General features: G+C 35.9%; 2 protein-coding genes across 2 annotated transcripts; both read right to left on the bottom strand.

Moving 5' to 3' along the window:
* Positions 1-31: 31 nt before the first annotated feature.
* slc18a2 (solute carrier family 18 member 2) lies at positions 32-15,902 on the bottom strand. The gene is made up of 16 exons (XM_056767026.1): positions 15,874-15,902; positions 15,428-15,597; positions 13,086-13,422; positions 12,313-12,371; positions 12,096-12,179; positions 11,627-11,719; positions 10,836-10,925; positions 10,582-10,625; positions 6,722-6,782; positions 6,244-6,339; positions 5,422-5,500; positions 4,857-4,908; positions 3,869-3,932; positions 3,619-3,738; positions 3,382-3,515; positions 32-2,252 (listed from the first exon to the last, which is right to left on the bottom strand). Exons 2-16 carry the CDS (start codon positions 15,558-15,560, stop codon positions 2,148-2,150), a joined length of 1,551 nt encoding a protein of 516 aa, XP_056623004.1. The 5' UTR covers positions 15,561-15,597; positions 15,874-15,902; the 3' UTR covers positions 32-2,147.
* A 1,136-nt stretch (positions 15,903-17,038) lies between these two features.
* kcnk18 (potassium channel, subfamily K, member 18) lies at positions 17,039-19,901 on the bottom strand. The gene is made up of 3 exons (XM_056767641.1): positions 19,676-19,901; positions 19,390-19,515; positions 17,039-17,920 (listed from the first exon to the last, which is right to left on the bottom strand). The coding sequence occupies exons 1-3, from the start codon at positions 19,899-19,901 to the stop codon at positions 17,091-17,093; spliced, it is 1,182 nt and encodes a 393-aa protein (XP_056623619.1). The 3' UTR covers positions 17,039-17,090.
* Positions 19,902-20,459: the final 558 nt, after the last annotated feature.

Raw genomic sequence — 20,459 nt, 5'->3', positions numbered from 1 at the left:
CATTGTGAAAATCATTATGGAAAGGCAAACATTACGTCTGATTAAACATTTATTGTCTGGTGCAGTCACACTCATTACCACCAGATGAAACACTGGATATAAAACCATCAATTAACCTAGTTTAACACAAACAAAAGACATCAGTTTGAAGGCACACATTGACATTGGAACACACAAAGCTTTGATAAATAAAAAAATACATAACACTCCAATAATTGAATCATTACTTGATGAACAGTGTTATAATTTAATTACAGGGTTAAAGGAAAACTGGTGCAATTTATTAATTTGGCAAACATTAGCAAGACCTTTATCATTATAACTATTTTTTTAAACTTGGTGTTAGTATCCGTAACACATTTATTTTGTACCTTGACAGGTTTAGGTGTTTCATATCTCCATAAACAGGGTTTGGTTGTGATCTTAAGCAGAATGAGGCTGTAATGCAGGTCTGTTCGATTCTTTCTGCTGACTCATGTGCATTTGGTCTGTCCGTAATTGCAGTTCTAGGATTAAGAGCAGGGCTCCATCCTTCGTATCTAACATAAACAAGCTCCAGTCGTCCAGATACTTCAAGTTGAACTAACAAGATTTTTATCAAAGGCCACTTCTGATCAAAATTGTTGCAATAAATGTATTGCAGCTCTGTATCAAATAACTTTTTTTTGCTGTGGACAATAATAAACAAGTTTTCCACAGAAAATAAACAAACATTAATCGATGCTCAAGATCTGTTTCCTCTCTATTTTATCTGTATGAGTCGGGAAAAATTAAACGGCGAGGAGTTATAAGGCCAATCTGTTTGGCACTTTATGCCCACTTGATACTTAACAAAAAACTACAAGATTTAAATTTTGTTTGCTATATTTACCATAATTGGGGACAAAGTTAGATAAGACTTGCCATTTAATGATGTTTACAAAAGGTTCGATTTTAAGGCATTGAATGCATTTAGTATTAAAAGGACTATTGACACCATATAATTGATCTGCCCAAATCCTTAATTGGATTTTTAAGTAAATTATGATGAATAAAAATATTGACTTAAAGCAAAAATAGCAAACAATTAGTAAAATTAGACATATTGAAATATTCTTACAAATGAACAGATTCATGACCTACTAAAATATAGATATATATACTGTATATATATACTTTATACACTTCAAACTGAAAATATAATCTAAAGTATCTGGATGCTTTACAGCAATAATTTATTTTCCTTTAAACTGAAACAGTTTGTCACCATGTGTAACCAATATTAGGCGTGGCTCATTGTTGAAAGTACATTACAATGATTTTTTGTCAACATCACGCAAGTCACACAAATATGACGTTTCCAAAGACAGTAAGACGTGTTGACATTCTGCTTGATTATCTAATGCCTTTCAGAAAAAAAGAAACCATGATGCATTTTTAGAGCATGATAAGGTGCTGCACTCAAAGATAAAACATCTGACGCCTGCTCTCACAAAGCCTGAATTGAAACCAAAGCATCAATGCAGTCAAATAATTGAGCGGATTTGAAGCAATCAATACATTATAAAAAAAATCCTCAAATTTGATGTTACAAATGATAACATTTTAAGGCCCATTTCAAGGTGAGTTGTAATGTTTTTATCTCAATGCACCTGACATTTACTCCTATGAAAACAGACTTCAACAGGACCGATAGATACATCAAGACCACATTTTTCCCAATCATCACAGACAAACAATAAATATCCAACACATATCTGTCCACAAAGTCATATCGTGTGAAACATTGGATTCTACCATTGTATATAAATTAATAAAATGATCTTTGTTAATAGTTTAATTTTGTTACACAAAATAAAAGTGTACATTTATTGTTTGCCCCCTTTGTTTTTCTCTCAAATCCTGCTCGGGAATCACATGCAGGTGCTTTCTATATTAATAAGGCTGTTGGTTAGATTAACTTCTCTCACACTGAGAACAAACATCAATGAGAACAGCTTTGGTTTGCTTCAGTAGAACATGACCATCACAGCCACAGGACAAGCATGGGACAGATATCTGATATTCTTACATATTGGCATCATGGTTTTCTTCAAAGTCTGTTGTTTACCTCTTTCATACAACAAAATAGGTGACATACTGTACATGTTCGAGGGTAGTGACGCGACTTATTCAGGGCTCTCTGGGTCCAGATCGTCGCCCATTTGGTAGCTGGAGCCCTGGGTGGAATAGGAACGCGTCCTCATTGAGCAGTTGGAGTCCATCAAAATGGCCTGAGAGAGGAAAGGTGAAAAACACAGTGGGTTTATTTCGGTGCTAAAGGGCGTGTCTGTACATCTGTTTTTCGAGCGCACATTAATACACTTTAGGAGCAGCATAGTGCTCCTCTTGAGAAAGAAACACTGATGGCTTTGATCACGTAGCATTTGAGAGCATATGCACAAGTCTGTTTAGATCAGCATCAATCTTTGATCTCAGCCTAAGGGCATCCTGCATAGTCTTTATTTGTATATATTATGTAACATAATTTTCTGTATTGGTCATATTCTATCATGTCAGTGGTTTGAAGTCAGAGATAAAATCTAAATGAAAGGATGAATGGCAGGTGGAGAGCGAACGTGCGGTTGTTATTATTGGGATAATGATGATAATAGGGATTTGAGTCATCATGTTGACTTCAAATGGTAAATAATCATTTTAAACCAATAATAAATCAGTGACCCCCTTGCAGGAAATAAGTGCGTCAGAAAAAGACCAAAAATGGTCAGTAATCAGGAAGAACAGAAGAAACTTGCACAATATCAATCTTGAGAAAGTATCAAAATGTATTTAAATATATTGTGAAACTTTTGCAGGATTGACAGTGTGCAGGTTTCTTCTGTTTATCAAAAATTAAAAAATTAAAAATACAAGATAATATTTTTGCATCGGGTCTTATTTTTGCATTCAGCTAATACAGACGCAGAAAAATTAAGAGAGCATTAAAATATTATTTTCAGTTTTTCAAAATTTTCTATTTGTATTTTATAGGTATGTAAAATTGTCCTTTTTGTGTCAAATATAAATATCATTAAAACTGAAGAAAGATAAATAACCTAAAATATTAAAACCTCAAATACTTCATATTCACTTTTAAGTAATACAGCAGTAATATTTATTTGTATTTAGAAACAGTTAAAAAAAATGTATGTGATCGTTCACATTGATATTGGATGACTTTATGTCACTCCTGAGGTTTGATTTTGTTGAAATTCAACAGACACTGGACTAGAATGGCCACAGTACACCTATAAATGTAGACATATTTATCTTCAGCTGTGTATATGGAAAGAGCTTCAACATTTCCTTAATTTCCATGTGTGTCATGAATGTACTGTATGTTGACATATGCTGGACTCTGACCATCTTTTCCTCGTTGGCGGGAGGATTTCGCAGGAAATAACAAAGTGGAGCGAACAGGATGTCCACCACACCAATGATGGTCATGAGCCAGGGGAAGCCAATACTCTTCGCGATCGCCCCGCCTACTGATGGACCTACATGACAAACACACGTTCATCGAGTCTCTAATATAGATAGCATCAATGTTAGCAAATGTACAGTTAAATGTGAAATGTACTGTAATTCCTTGTTTCTTACCTAAAGCAAAGCCCATGCAGAATGCAACATCAGCAATGGCATACACACTACCATACACAGACACGTGCCTTAAATCCACTAGATAACCCATGATGGGCATCATGGAGGAGTCCACCATACCTGCAAATCAAACAGCATTACCAAATAATTTAAATATGGTTTACATATTCCACAAAAAGATGAAAAATTTAAAATAACTTTCAGATGTTAATAAATGCATTGATTAAGAATCATTTTTTGTTTAACGTACCAATTGCAAATCCGACTCCAAAGTTTGGCACAATCAGTCCGTATATGTCTTTTGCGAAAGGCACCTGAAGCACAATTAGAGGATACAACACATATTAATGACTTTACTATAGAAGGTGTGGATCTGTAAGGCATTTTTTTTTATTTTACAGAACGTCTACTTTATCATTTTTTATTCTCTTAAATACTAAGTATAAACACATAAATAAATACTTATAAGTACTTTATCAATTTTAAATGAACTTATAATAACCAGTTCTGATCATTTAACCACACAATGTCCCCATTAGCAAGTTTTTATTTAGGTTTCTGATTTTCAATCTGAACTGGTTTTCCAGTTTAATCTGATATATGTCTTTTTGCTAAATAGGATATGTGGGGCCGGCAGAATCAAAGCTCTGTTTTCACAATAAACCTTCTTTCCAGCCCTCAACACAGTCAGTGGGGAACAAAACATGTGAGACCAGGGCCTCAAATATCCTCCGCACCCAGCCAGAACCCATTAGTTCTTTATCATGTTAGAGGAAACACCACAGTATCAACAACACCAAAGTACAGTATGTTTTAATATCAGGCTTTTATTCACTATATGCTTCAAATCAATATAGTCAAATTGTGTTGAAATAAATATAAAAGCAGTCCAGTGTAGTGTGTTGTTTAATGGATAGTTCACCCAATAAAGGAAATTCTGACATCATCTCTTTCTTTCTTCCGCATAACACAAAATAAGATATTTTAAGGAAAGTTTATAACCAAACAGTGCCGGCACCTATTTACTTCTATTGTATAAACACAAAAACAATGTAAGTTAAAGGGCGCCAACAGTCTTCAAAATATATTCTTTTGTGTTCTGCGGAAGAAAGTCATACAGGTTTGAAATGATGAATGTGTGAGTAAACGATGAAAGAAATATTATTTTTGGATGAACTATCACTTTAAAGATTGGTTTCTAGAGGCAATTGTGATGGATTTAGTGCAAAATAACTTACACAGAGAATGCTGATACCAACCAGCACCATTCCAATGAGTGAGCACAGCCATCTACAAAAGAGAGAGAAACACAAGAAAAAAGTCTGTAGATGAAGCCAACAAAAACCTTAAACTCTGAACCAGAGGTTCCTGTAAGGACATTTAGTAACACACCCAAGGAACACAGGGCAAAGCAAAACATGCAGTCCTTAAGGAGACACATAAAGTCCTTAAAATGTCAAAGAGCAAATCTGCAGACCCCTCCGAAGAAATTTCTGTCAGACATTCTACTCTTTTATTAGCAACATCTCCAGGCATATTCAAGAGAATGTCATGCTGAAGAAACATATTCTCACAATGAGAAACAAAAGCACATGCATCTTATGTTTAATGTGTTTATACTTTACTATAAGCAGCATGTAAACAACAAACAAACAGAAATGGGAATCAGCATGCTGAGATCCTTGAAAAAAAATACAAAACGTGCCCACAGAAACTCATTTAAAGCTTCTCCAGCCGATAGCGGAGCGGATGAAGATAAGAAAGGAGAAGTGGGGGAAAAACACATTCATTTCCCTCTCCTACCTCCCCATTTTGTTAGCCATAACGGCAAAGATGTTGGTCCCTATAAGATATGAGATGCTGGCTGGCACAAATGCAACTCCTAAATGTGGAGAGAAAAGAGAGAGAGAGAAGAGGACACAGATAAGACGACACGCTATCAGTTGAATCTCACAGACGTGGTTATGAAGCTGCCTCTCTCATTCTCTCATTCCTTCTCTCTTTCATTAGTTAGCCTGCTCTCCTTTGCCTGCAAATGACACTTCAATATCCTGCCAGACAGAAGACACTCCCTTACCAGCTCTCTCTCTCCTTCTTTCACTGTTTTCCTGCTTCACGCTCTGCCTTTCCTTTTACCCTTTTACTAATCTCTCTCTCTCTCTTTATTATCAGTCAGCTTCCTAAACAGCAGGGAGAAACCCAGGGTTCATAAATGGAAAATATTTTGGATTCTGTGTTCTAACTGGTGTAATGTGAAAAGCCACTAGTCACTCGAAAAGAGTCACTCGTATGTGGTGCTGAATTTTGGACCAGTTAAGACACCACAGTAAGCGGTGCTGTACTCGGTCCGAGGACACATAAATAAGAAACAAAGGAACGGATTAAATGTCCTGCTGTTCGTCACACCCACACATTGGGAGATACAATTTTACTAAAAGACATAAAAAGGTATCCAAAATGACTAGAACTTATATGAGATTGTCTTTTTTTCTTATTTTTACTACAATTACATGGTTGCATTTTATACTGTATTATGCACTATAAATAGTCAAATAACAAAAATAGTTAAATAACAAAATAAAAATTGTGTGTATACAGGTAATGACAAAAGGCGCATTCTCCAACCTAGCTGCCATTTCCTTGGACACATAGTTTCCATCATCCAGATGGGCAGAGCTGGTTCCAGCATAGCAATGGCCATGTTAGCAAAACAAATGGAACCTGCAATAAGAAATGAGGAAGAGTAAGTGGATTCATCCTCATCTTTATGACCCCCCCACAGACCTCTCTCTCCGTTTCCTTTTTCAGGATACAATAAACAGCATCACCCTGCCCTGCTCTCAGGCCACTGTAATTGGAGGCAGAGACGAAGACAGACGTTTCTTAACCACTTCACTCTCTCTCTCTCTTTCACTCATGTATAGACATTGACACACGTTCATCCATCTCTCACAGAGAAATGACACCCTGTAATATGGACCACCCACAGCCTCTTGAAAGCACACACAAATTCAAAGGCTTATCTTGATCTGTCCACGTAGACAATTTATATAAAACACCATAAGAATGAATAATGTTTACAGTATGTTTTGGCTGTTCTAACCTGCTGCAATGAGAATGTAAGGATCTTTCATGAGGCCAATCAGCGAAGTTCCTTTCTGGCTCTGTTGAAAAAATTTAATGTATTAAACTCAAAACGAGACCCAAAACATGAAGTCTTTCAAATGTTACGAGCCTGAACATCATTGGTACTGAGTGTATCCCATTGCAAAGATCCGGGCTCTCTTTTAAAGATAGCAGCCTGAGGGTTTTTATTAAGGGTTGTATGTCAGGGTGTGTGGGGCTGACACTCTGCCATTTGGGAAACCTCGTGCAGCGGTTCCCATAGAGATAGGATGCTTGAGTGTCACAGGAAAAAATGAGGGAAACAATATGTTGCAAGTATATCCCCATGTGCATGCGTTGCATTTATGACACCCTTAAGCTATCAGAGAAAAGTATCACAGCCAACTTTGTGTGTGACAAGAATTGTAACAGTCTTAAAGGGATACCTCACCCAAAAATTAACATTCTGTAATCATTTACTCCCCCTTAGATTATATAAAAAAAAAAAATCTTCCTTTGCTGAACACACAGGATGAAATTTGGAGAAATGTCAGATCTCACCCACCATTTACTGCCATAGAAGAGAGTAGGGGAGGAGATTTGACATTCTTCCAGATATCTTCCTGTGTTTAGCAGAACAAAGAAATGTTTAAAGGTTTGGAACAATCCGAGGTAGAGTAAATGATGATGGAATTTTCATGTTATGGTGAAGTATCTCTTTAAAGCGATAGTTCACCCAAAAATAAAAATTATTTAATAATTTGCTCACCTTCGAGGTGTTCCAAATATGTATAATTTTCTTTATTCTTAAGAACACAAAGAATGTTATTTAGAAGAATGCTTATACCCAAACAGTTCTTGGACCCCATTGACTACCACAGGAAAAAATACTTTATCTTTTCATCTGTTCTGTTGAAGATATTTGGAAAAATGGACAGAAAACAGTTCTAGGCACTTTAGACAACCATTGTAATTTTTCCTACCATAGTCAATGGGGTCCAAAAACTGTTTGGTTACAAGCTTCCTTCCAAATATCTTTCTCTGTGTTCAACCAAACAAAGAAATGTATACAGATTGAAGGTTAATAATTCATGACAGTATTTTCATTGTTGGGTCAACTATCCCTTTAACATTGAACATGCACCTTGCTTGTGCAAAAGTTTCTGCATATTGCACTTTTGAAGTATATTTCATATTGTGTAATATATAATTAAATGATCGTATCAGTATCATATATATATCGCATTATTTAGCAATTTTTCGTATTTTGCCTTTCTCTTCAATATCGTGCAGCCCCAATTTTTTGTATTGTTGTTGTTAAAATACTTCCGACTATTCCATCTTAATTAGCAAAATTACGCCGTTTGTAGGTTAAATGCCTCAAAGTGTACATAACTGTCTTTTTGATGTCATCAAGACATCATCAACCAGATACAACAACCAATTTGCAGGACCGTGGTTTATCCAACTAGGACGGGGGAGTTATAATTTTTCATTATTTGCACAACTCCGATTAGATAAGAGTGCACACTTCACCCTTTAATTAGAAAGTCTAGTTGTATTTTTTGTACAATGCTGACGTAATATAAGTGATGCCTGGAGTGACATTCTCTATCAGGTAATTGTGTTGATGGAGCTCATTGGTCGCCGAGATGACAATCAACCCCCTCATTATATCAGCGGCTATTCTTTACTCCACTTCACTGCACATTCTGCTCCTTTGTGGACATGTCATTTCACTCAAAAACACTTTCATTTTCAACCCAAGTCTGCTGGCCTAACAAGGTTAATTAATGCTGGGAATGATCTGGCTGAAGAACACAGCCCCAACAATTAGATTTTGTCACTCACTGCTGTCCTTAGCCATAATCCCGCTGGATATTGACACTCATGAGGGCTGTTGGTTGATATCTCCATCCGTCTCAGCTTAACTACTATTTGATGTGCATTACTGATTTGATTGGTTATTGATTTGAGACAATAGAGACTGTCTAACTAGAATAATAACAAAAGAAACTGATTTAAAAATCTTTATGACACATAATTATCAGGCAAGACCTTGGTTAACCAATACAAATGTCCTTTTATTTGAAAAAGACCCTTTCAAGCACATGAAACACTTTATATTGGTGGGCTACTCCATATATAGGTGACAATGAACTGCTTAACTGTTGCATCATTTTTAAAGGGATAGTTCACCCAAAATGAATATTCTGTCATCATTTACTTACCCTCAAGTTGCTGCAATACCCACTTGTAAAAATTACTTTATTTTTGTTAGAATGTTTGAAAACATCATTCACCACCATGGTAGGAAAAATAAAATGGTAGTCAAAGGTGCCCCAGAACGGTTTGCTTTCCTAAATTCTTCATAATAACTAATTTTATGTTGAACAGAACAAAAATATACAATCATTTTGTCTACTATGATAGTGAATGATGCCTCAGAACTGAAAATTGCTAACATTCTTCCAAATTCATTTTTTTGTGTTCAACAGAACGAAGACATTTATATAGGTTGGAACAACTTAAGGGCGAGTAAATGTTCTCTTCATGTACAGATCTGAAGTATCTCTTTAAGAAACCTTGCAATAAAGCAATGGCTACTGAATTGCAATTGTGCATCCTTATTCCTGCACAATAGCATCTACTTCTGTAAAATGTTGTTGCCTATGTGCACACTGTCTGTTGGAGGCCTTGTGGTCTCCGTAGTAACTGATACCCATCAGCATCATTGATCAAAGTCAGTCATGCTTTGATTGGATCAGCTGCTCAGCCGTAGATTTCCCCTTACTGTGACGCCAAGCAAAGCACAATATTCCTAATACAAACACTAACCCCTTCACTAACTTCCACTAAAATACACACTTGGGTCTGCACACATATATGATATAATGGCAATAACACAACTTTTTCATACCTCAATACACACAGTTTTAAAGCTATCACTCAAGAGAGCACCATGCTACTGATAAGACTAAAATATACCATCATTTCAGACTAATGCACTACTTACTGGATACATAAAACATATCTTTCTAAAGTACTTTTCTTAGTTTATTGCCGCAAGAAGACTGTAGGTAAAAATAAGCCTCTTTCTCAAAATAAAACATTATCTTGACATACAGAACTGGGCAAAAGTGATGCTTGGACAATTTACGTCTTCACACTTTATTCAAATTTATTATTTAAGATGCATTAAATATTGTGTTGGGTATTGCAAACTGCGCTTGGGGTGTAAACTGAAGCTCAGATTTGAGAAGAATGTAAGAAGGCTTGTCCAAAAAATAACACACAATGTCTTTAAGAAGGACTATAAAAGATTACCGCAAAACCAACAAATATTGACAAAAGATATAATTCTAGTCAACCTATGTTTCATTTCCTGTAAGCGTTGATTTTCTATCCATTCAAATAAAGCCAATTTTCCCTAACATGCCATTTTTTTATATTTATAGACTAAATGATTTTGTCAAATAAATACCTTAAAGTTATGTTTTGTCAATTTTGTATCATACTCCTTATATTTTGATGTTTTAATTAAACCTGAGGGACCCTAAAAGCAAGCTCTGTCCAAATATTCCACCCTTCGACATCAATTTTGGCCACTATTGTACTTGAAACTTTTCCTCCTCTGGTCTAAATACAACATCTTTTATAATAAATATATTGTGAATAACATTTATAAAAAAATCCATTGTGTATTTCTTTCTTTGTATAAATGCTCTCATGACTCACTCCTAATGCAAAGCATGACCTTTAGTTGTGTTTATCCATCACTTATAACCCCCAAAACTAGTGTTGTGGAAAGCAGGCAGCAGCTCAGGTTGGATCAGATCAGAAAGGAAATGTACTCACCTCTGGTTCAACCTTCGACGGCTGAAGCACAAATAGTTGCAGAGCTGCTCATAAAAATGAAAAACACAGGTAATCAGGTAAAACACAAATAATTGATTTAGCATTTGAAATTCTGTCACCCGCATTCAGTTTCACAGAGATTGCGGTGCCTAATTTGTATCAAAACAACTGGAAGGTTTGCTATTACATTACTGTTGCTTATATTTAATTTGGAAACTGTTCTGTGTTCTTTGAGAGTTGTGAGATCTACTCACCTCCATCTAGCACTGCAAGTACAGCCAGTATAAGAAAAGGGGCCGTCTTTCCGACAAATTCATACATTACACTGCCGAATGGAGGGCCAACTAAATCACACACAAACATGCACACATTTGGTCAAGATATTTGGTTACTAGCATACAGTATGCAAGCACTGCAGATCAAACTTAATATCTTTACTTTAAAAGTCTTTGCCAGTATACTTTAAATAAAAACAAGCTACAAACAAATCAAACGTATGTTAGTTGCATCGCTCAGGCGACTGTGCACATCAATTTAGACTAATGTCAATTATACATGCTTACATCAGCTATTCCAATCATTGATCTGTTGTTGAGCTCAAGTGTTTAAAATAACAACAAGAATATTACTGATAATAAGGTATCCAATGTAATATGCAAAAATTATGTATCCCTTACTATCTTGAATAAAATAACCAGACATCCGCTTGGACAATGCAATGGTTAAGTAGTGAAAGCAAGACACCACTAAGAGGATCAGTCAGGTTCAATTCATCACTTAAGGTTTTTACACTGACCATTGTTCCTGAGCTTTAGAAAGGCCACTTAAAGTTAACTTTTCCTCTTAAACATCAAACTCAAAGCACTTAATGTATAAAATGTCTTAAACACATTTCTGTAAAATCTCACTTGTAATATTCTGTTGAATTTTTCTGGAATTTTTATTTTATACTGTTATCAAACTACAGGTTTTAATACTTGTGCTTTAACGAACATTATGCTATCTAAAAATCCCCCAAATACTTCCAACCTCCAAAAATACACACCCAAAACTCCCATGGCTAGACCTCCCAGGGCAATTCCTATAGCCTTTCCTCTTTCCTCATCATCTGTGTAAACACTAGCCAGCATCCCCATACCTGTGTAATGACACACAAATAATCACTTACAGAAGGCAGAGGTCAGTCACACAGTACAAAATGTACTAATGTACACAAAGAAAAATGGTAACAAAAGAAAAGTAAATGCAATAAATTATTAATATAATGAAAGCTGGAATCAGATTTATAAACAGTTGATGCTCTACATCTCTGAATAGAAGCGGGCGCCCAGAACACCAGTAATGGCTTTGTGCATGCAGACTTCAGAGAGGATCAAAGTCAAATGCATCTTAGTGCGGTCAGGTTTTAAAATTGTGCACTTAATAAAAACATTTTATGCAGGGCAATAAAGCACAAAGCAGCTTTTGAAAGCATCCTGTTGAGTTATAATGTAGTGTTGCACATGGTCAGTTACCTGCTACAGAAGAACAGGAGGAACCGACACCCTGCAGGGATCTGGCCAAAAACATCAGCGTATAGCTTGATGAAAATGCAAACACTTAACACGCAGACCGGAGAAACAAAACTAGATTTCATTATCATAACAATGACAGCATCATTGTATAAAATCATTATATAATATTGCATAGTAATGTTTAAATAACAGCATGAAATTATGATTATTTACTTACTGAGCGTTGAAACAAACATGATGCAGAAACCGACAAACATTGGGATCTGGTAACCTATCCTACATTTACAGAAACATGTACTCTTGTAACATCTTTTATACGATATAGTCTCCTATCTAATAGCACTTCAGCACTGATGTTTTCTTATGATTAAAAACATTCAAAGAAGTTCAAACGAGCACAAGGTTCTGTGTTGCACATTGCAACACTGACCTTTCTCAAAAATATTTTATATCATTGCATTAATTATAATATTATATTAGGCTCTTTTTTTTCTTTTGAGTTCATTAAATAAATAGCCAATAAGCAAATTAAAAGGAATGTGAGATAAATACAATGACACACTATAATAAGGCAATATGGTTGTCTGATCCCACATGTAGGCAGGATTTGGTAAATTTCAAGTGGATCTGTCCAAAGCAGTGCTTTTCCAGCCTAAAGTGAACTGGTCAAACCTTAGCATGTAAGGCAACGTGGTGTAAAAATGACAGCACATGCACGAGTGCTCACAAGACTGTTGCTCGGCAGATGACGGGAGAAAAGGAATTGCAGTGCAATATTCACTTTATTTACACTCCATTTACTGTACACTCACATCACACATATACAAAGTTCAGCCATGTGTCCAAATAGAGCCAATGGCGTTCTCCTTTAGAGAGCAATTATATTTTCTGTATTTTCAATGTTAATATTTCAATAAATAATCATCCATTTTTTAGATATACTGGATGCAAGAATGACTTTTAATTAGGAGATTATAATAAACAACCCACCTGTTGGTGAGGGGTCCTATGAAGGGGTTGGTGATGAGTTGTACCGTTGCTTTAGAGGCAAACAACAGACCCACTTTAACATTCTCATTTAGGAGCTGGTCGTTTGCTTTCGGGCAGTCAGAATGATTTTGAGGAGAATGTGCAGAGGCAGGAGCTGGGGTCAACAGGCCGACCGTGCTCATCTGCGGACTGAAGCCGGTCAGACGTGTAGAGTTATCATACAAAGATACGATGCTCTGAAAGGTGCCAGATTGGGAAATAGAGGAGATGGTGTGATTCGGGGCTGCCTGCGAGGCTTCCTCATCCACTGTGTACAGGTAGCTGGGAATTATAGGCACTAACATACAAATGAGAGAGAGTCAATGTGTGCAGTTTTAATAACCAAGACTGTATAAACATATTTAGAGGTGACCAAACGTAACAGTTTCTGAATCTGCCATAAAAAAAAAAACATAAACATATACACATTTAGGAAGTGCTTTAATCCAAAGCAATTTACAGTGCATTTTAATATAAAAACATATAGACTGGCAATAAGCATCTCCATCAACTGAGCTACAGGAAGACTATAACAATTAGGGCTGTTTACATAATATTATGTCTGTTTGTGTTTATAAACACAAAAACATACACATGTTTATATATTAGGGAAATATTTAGATTAAGATTTTGTACTTATTTATATTTACCAATATTGGGAATACATATGTTATATATTTGTTTACATATATGCTTGTATGTGTACTTGTGTAAATTAGTACCACCAAATTAATATGCACAGTACACAGACTGATAGTACATTATTAACACAAACTTTTATTCTGTATGTGATGAATCAGTTTGGCAGCCCCCAAAACAATACATAAAATACAATTTTTTATGGTTGACCACTAATCTGAATTTTGGAAAAGGGCAGTGATGTTAGTTATGCTTCTAATAATAAACAAAACACATATAAAGTTATCTGTTAATAGGCTACATGGGTTAGTTATCTCTATATAAAGCTTAGCTTAAAGCTTTAAAGTGTCACAACATCAACATCCTATTCAGAAATTTGTTATAAACAGCTATAGACGACTAAACCCTTTGGACAATTAAACATTATTATAGGCAAATAATCAATTGAATCATTGTTCTGTGGTAATACCATGGTCATTTTTTAGTATCTATATTTTCACTAGAATAATAGTTAGACTACTCTAGTTAAACAGTCATTCCATCCCGTTCCCATCTTAGTAACAGAAAACATTTTGGTCACCAACATACTTATTAGAAAAAGAAAAATTCATCATGCTGTGTAAGACCGATTTTGACCTTTCACGTAAACAATTGTTGTGGGTGTTAGATGCTTTTTGACATCATCACGCTTAAATAACCCACTGGGACACGAAGTGACAGCTCATAACGTTTGAAAGTCTTTTCATTCAGCACTTGTGGTTTAGTTTTCGCCTAATCATCTGTATGAAGGCGTATGTAGATCTATACACACGACATACTGTTCGTTTGTATTTCCATCGTATCGTTTCTCGTGGATGTAAGATAAACACTGCAGGCAAACACCAACAAGCCAAACAAAGATCTGACTCGAAACACCAAGGATTTAGTTTGAGCCGCAGGCAGAAGCTGCAGTTTAGCAGTTTTAGTGTCACATTTAATGACAGCGCGCGCGGACGGAGCACTAACAGCGCTCGAGGACATGATGCTTAATTCAGATAAACTGGAGCGACCGGAGCTCCCGACAATTGAAAACTAACAAGGGAACGGAGATTAAAACAATCTTTTGATCACTTAGCTTTCCACATTTTTTTCAAGAATAAATGCATTGAATTTTCGAATGAGTACGCTAAAATGTTTCATTTTGGTTAATTTAACGCAAAGAGATTAATTTGACTAAAATTTAACATTGAATGATAGCCTAAAACATACATTTGCGTCTCTCTTTTTACGTAAGCAGATAGCCTATAAATTGTTTGGCAATTTGTATGGGCCTATTTGAGAAACAACGCACCGATTTAGATGAAGTTTTCAATGTTTACAATTTATGTAACTTCCAGGTTTTAAACATTTTCCACATACAACAAAATATAAATATTTGGCATTTTATCGAAGCCAAAAAACAAATTTAACGTCCAGTAATGTATACAGTGTTAAAAGTCTTATTGTTTGAATTCAGTGGTAAAACCAACCAATAATTGTTAGGCCTATAAATTTGTCTGCCACATGCATAAATGTAAATGTACTGTATATACAGTTTGCATAAACAGTTCATCAGAGGGATGTGTAGGCTACTTAAGCATCATATGTTCTTCTCGTGTAACAGGTGTGTGAGCCATAGCACTTACCGACCACCGTCAACAACATGTTGTCAAGCAGCAAAGCGATAAAAACGATCAAGAGAATCAACCTCCGAGATTGTCTTTCTTCTCTTAGCCATGTCAGTAAACTGAAATCTCTAAGGGCATTAAATAGTCCCATTTTTATAAAATCCAATTGCAAGAGAGCGATATAGGTCCTGCTGCAACAGAGCAAGAAAACGCCTGTTAAAGAAACTCAGTAAAATAGAAACATGGTAAAATGTTACAAAATGCTGTTAAGACAAACTTGCTTGAGAAAACTGCAAATGTGAGAAAAAAATACAAAACACATCCTAATTCAACTATTCTGTTGTATTAGATCAAATCACCTGAAATAAGCTACGTGGTTAAATTCTCAAAAAAAAAAGAATAAACTGCAAACAAAAGTGTCTTTGCTATATACAGTATATATCCAATAGAAGTTTAGTTCTTACCTTATACGCGCATTTGCATTGAGCTTTGCTGTCAGATCCCGGTTGAAAGGCACGCTGGGTGCGGAGCGTTTTAGTGGCTTGACTAGTGTTTGACGTCACGTTGAGAGGACTCAAATGGCGTGCGCTCATCCACGGAAGAATAAAGGGTCAGACAAAAAATGGAACGGACTAAAGGTCTTTGCTGCTTCGTTTTTACTTCAAGTAAATGCAAAGATATTTAAGTTATTGGCTTACCTTTATCCCGTTTACTTTAATTGACATTCAATTTCTAAACGTTTGCTGGAAATTAAATTGACATGCGTTTAAAAGCTCATTCCACGCTGTTCACCCAGATAAAGGTACATAACTTGTTTGCATTGCGGTAGGGGTAATATAAATTAAAATTTAAAGCCAAGTGCTGTTCAGTGATCAATGAAAGTCATGCGGTGCACTTAACCACACAGTAAAACCTGCTGCGTTACAATAGCGCGACCTTGTGGCCCAAAATCAAACAGCATCCTTTAACACTGACGGCTGTAACCCAAGGAAAACTGTGCCTGCATAAGTCACACAGTAATAAGAATATGAGAACATCAACAGAATCAATAGGGCAGAATAATTTATTCATTCACTCACTCAAACGTGTTTCAAAGTGCATAATATATTATTAATAATACATTTCACAGCCAATGGCACGTGCTAGAATTTAGAAGCTTGTGTAATAGCATGTAAGCTACATTCCTTTAACAATATACTTATTGTTTTTTACAACATCTGCAGGAATAAAGGTGAATACATTAATTCACACTTTTTTTCACACTTTTTTTCAGCACAGTGGCATTATTTATATTTATCCTATAACATAACATATCAAATTTTTGCATTCGAGTATAAACCATTTTATTTTTCATAAATGCATATATGTAATGAATAAATACACCTGCTATATAACTGTTGTTAGATGCGTACATTTCTAACAAGCATCACTTTACACATGTACAAACTTAATGTTATAATTTGGCTTTAACAAGGGGTAAACACTGTATTTTGACCTTATATATCTTATACTTGCACACCTGTAGCAGGACTATCCCTTCTATCCTCTTGACCCACTATATCGGGTTGCCAATGATATGGACTTTAAAACACGTTACCTTCTTTTGGCGAAAGTAGATATGCTCTTCTGTAGTGTTTTCATTTGCTTTAAGCAAAGCCTAAAACCTAAGTCTCTCTTACCCTCACTTACTGTCTTGGTATTTTTCCATTCCAACCCTGCCCATACTAAGACACTTTATGAAACGCCTGTAACAGCAAACAATTTTCGACTGGCCCAGTTTAAAGGCCATACTCATGACGGCCATACCCATGATAATAAATAAAAAAGTAACCATGAAGTTCTTTGGGTGGCCAGGCAGAATATCTCCAAAACCGATGGTGGTCAGCGTGATGAAGATAAAATAAAAGGCATCGAAGGGTTCAATATTTGTCTCCCAAAGTCTCAGCATTTGACTGCAAATCAACATGTATCCAAAAACCATCAGCAGGATGACAAGTAGAGGAACATTAAGGAGGTCCATCTGCTGTCCAATATTTGCGAATAATTGAAAGTCTTTCTGTGTGGGTGGCATTCGGTCAAGCTCGGGACAGGAGCTAGATTTTGTGAGATCACCTTTATGCTTGAAATTCTCTTCAATAATAATCCGGTCAAAGATCTCTTTGTTGTTATGATGTTGTAGGGAATTGCGTTTCAGGGGCCATTTAGGTTGCATTACTTGCTTCAAGGCCATTGTGTCATGCATCACCACATCCTGCCTGAAAGTGTAGGTACCATCAACATTCTGTACTTGGATGGAAGGTGGCGTTTTATCATCTCTTTGAAGGCTCCAAGAGCGATTTTGCCTCATTTGCTTGAGGATCAAGCGGAGGCGCGCGTAGGCTTTAGACAGGAGAACAGCTAAGATATCGCCCACATCTGAGATGACCAACAACATGAGAGGTATGCCGACCATCGCATAAAAGATACACGCCACCTTCCCGGCATAGGTTACTGGGTACATTTGCCCATATCCTGTTAAATGAAAATGGACACCTGAGTTTTAGAAATCTTTCAACTCTTGAATCTTGAAATCATATTGTGAAAAATGAATTTTAATGAATCAAAGTTTAAACGTTTATGCTTATCAGACCAATAGTTGTAAGTACATTTGTAGGCCTTCATTAATCCAAGAAAGAAGTAAGTTGATGGTTACTATTATTTTACTTGCGTGTTATAACCATTTAATAAGTTCATCTTTCTGTATGCAGTATGCAGCTTCATAATTCTTTTATCAAAGCCAAGATGACAAGGTGTGCAACCTAAGATGTGTGTGAAACCACATTCCCAAGATTAACAGCACCCTCTACCTGTAGTTTGGTCAAACATCTGAAAAGTTCACAGTAATTGAAATATTTACTCATTGGCATCATGTAACAGAAAAAAAACTGCAAGAGAATCTCCAGATGTTTAGTCATGGTACATTTGAATGAACTCATCAACTTTCTTAGGTACAGCCTTCAGCTGACTCTAAAACCAATAATCATTAAGGTCAAGAGAAACCCACATACACTCTTCCTTTACAACAAAATGGACATCCACAATAAAAAGCAAATGGCACTATTCTACTAATTCGATTTCATAGAACAAAAAGCTTTTTATGTGGATTTTCTGAAGATGACCATCTGAAATGTTTTACAATTTAAGCTGAAAGCATGAAAAAAGGAAATGTGCTTGGTTTCCTCACATCTTCAACTATTAAAAGAATGCACCACTGCAACTGAATGAAATATGTTATTTCTGATGTGCAAGACCGAACAAGACAGTTATCTTATTTTAAATTGTTATTTTAAAGACTGTTATTTCTCACATTCTTTTTCTAATAAAATAACAATATTGAAAAAATATAAGTTGTGAAAGGATCATAGTTTTGTCTGAATCTTACATGGTTCAGGCTTCTATGTACATAATGGAAGACCATAAATAACTGATATGATCTCCATATGATCCACCCACATCGTGAACATGCACCACAACCAGAACATGTGACTTCCGACCCCTTATCATCACTACTGAAGGGGGGGTCTACTGTTTTCTGATTTAATGGCATCACATCTCTTAAGCTATTAATTTTTTAATGAATGACGGTAGAAGCATATATTTTCTTCACTTGTATACCACCACTCATTGACATAATTTAAGCTTCAAATAATCCATGTTTTTGTGTTAATACATTTATAGCCTACAAATTTTAACATGTGCCACTTCATGTCTGCATCAGCATAGACTGGTTACTGCTGGCAACTCTGTAAATGTGTGTGCGTGACCAAAGGTCAGAAACTGTGAATAACATACAGTGGTGCAGTTACATACAATAGTTAATGGACTATATATTAATGAACAAAAAACAATATATCTATATATTATAATAATAATAATATCTATAAAATAACAAAATTCAAACTTTTACAAATTTCTCAAACTTTTTAAATAAGATCACTCACCTATCGTAGTTAACACTGTACAGCAGAAGAAAAGCGAACCATAGAAGTCCCATTTCTGCATCTCCTTTAGTTTTGTTAATTCATCCAAAATCGTTTGTACGTTATTCATAAGCTCCGTCGAATTACCTAAAATCAATTTTAATAACCTTACAAGACAAACCTGACCACATGGCTTACAAATAACCAATCAACAATCAACAAACAAATGTGATGCTTTAAAAGAAAACTTATTATAGAAATCCATTTTAGTCAAATAGACACGCGCGTAAAAGTATCTATTCCATACCAGTGTGGTTTTGAACTGTTTCTACCATGTTGCGCACTACGCTTTGGATCTCCTTGGTCTTGTCGTTCGACTCATTGTTCTCAATCTGTTCAAAAATAATCGCTCCCAAAGCCGCAAATGACATGAGCGACAGGATGAGAAAAACATGGGGAAACGAACGCCAAATCCATCTGGCCAAATTCCCTCTTGGCTTTGACTTTTTACCCTTTTCCAGCGCCACGGACATCTCTCGGTCAGCCAGAGACAACAGATTTTCTGAGATGAATCTTTCCTCACATGGCAGTGTGGTTAGAGCTTTATGGACACCCCACCCTGGTGCAAAGAGACAGAACTAAACAGTTTGCTGACCTCATTAGTGCATGTCTAGGAAACTGACAATATTTCAAAACAAACCTGGTTAAGAAATGAATACAATATAGATATGCCTATTACATGCAGGATAGAGAGTAGGCTGCACGAGAAAAACACCAATTGTGTGCATTGGAAGCGACAGGTGCAGATGTGTGAATTTTTAGACTGCATACCATAGCTGCCATTGAGCCCCAATGGACATTTCTTATGATGCATTAGTCACCTACAGCACATAATGCCTATATTTAGTTTGATTTAACCTATTAATGCACAGAATGCATACTTTTCATTTGTCATGATCCTACTTTTTTTTCTAAACTAAATGGTCCACAAAAAAATGGTGCTATAGCACTCAAATTGGTTATTTGCTCGTAGTCATATGGTGAACAATCTTGGTGCTTCGCAGGTTCTTTTTTATCCGTTTACGTATAAA

Source organism: Triplophysa dalaica, chromosome 15 (genome assembly GCF_015846415.1).
Source record: "Triplophysa dalaica isolate WHDGS20190420 chromosome 15, ASM1584641v1, whole genome shotgun sequence".
Classification (NCBI taxonomy): Eukaryota; Metazoa; Chordata; class Actinopteri; order Cypriniformes; family Nemacheilidae; genus Triplophysa; species Triplophysa dalaica.
The sequence above is the reverse complement of the archived record's forward strand: the minus strand, read 5'-3'. Positions and strand labels throughout refer to the sequence as shown.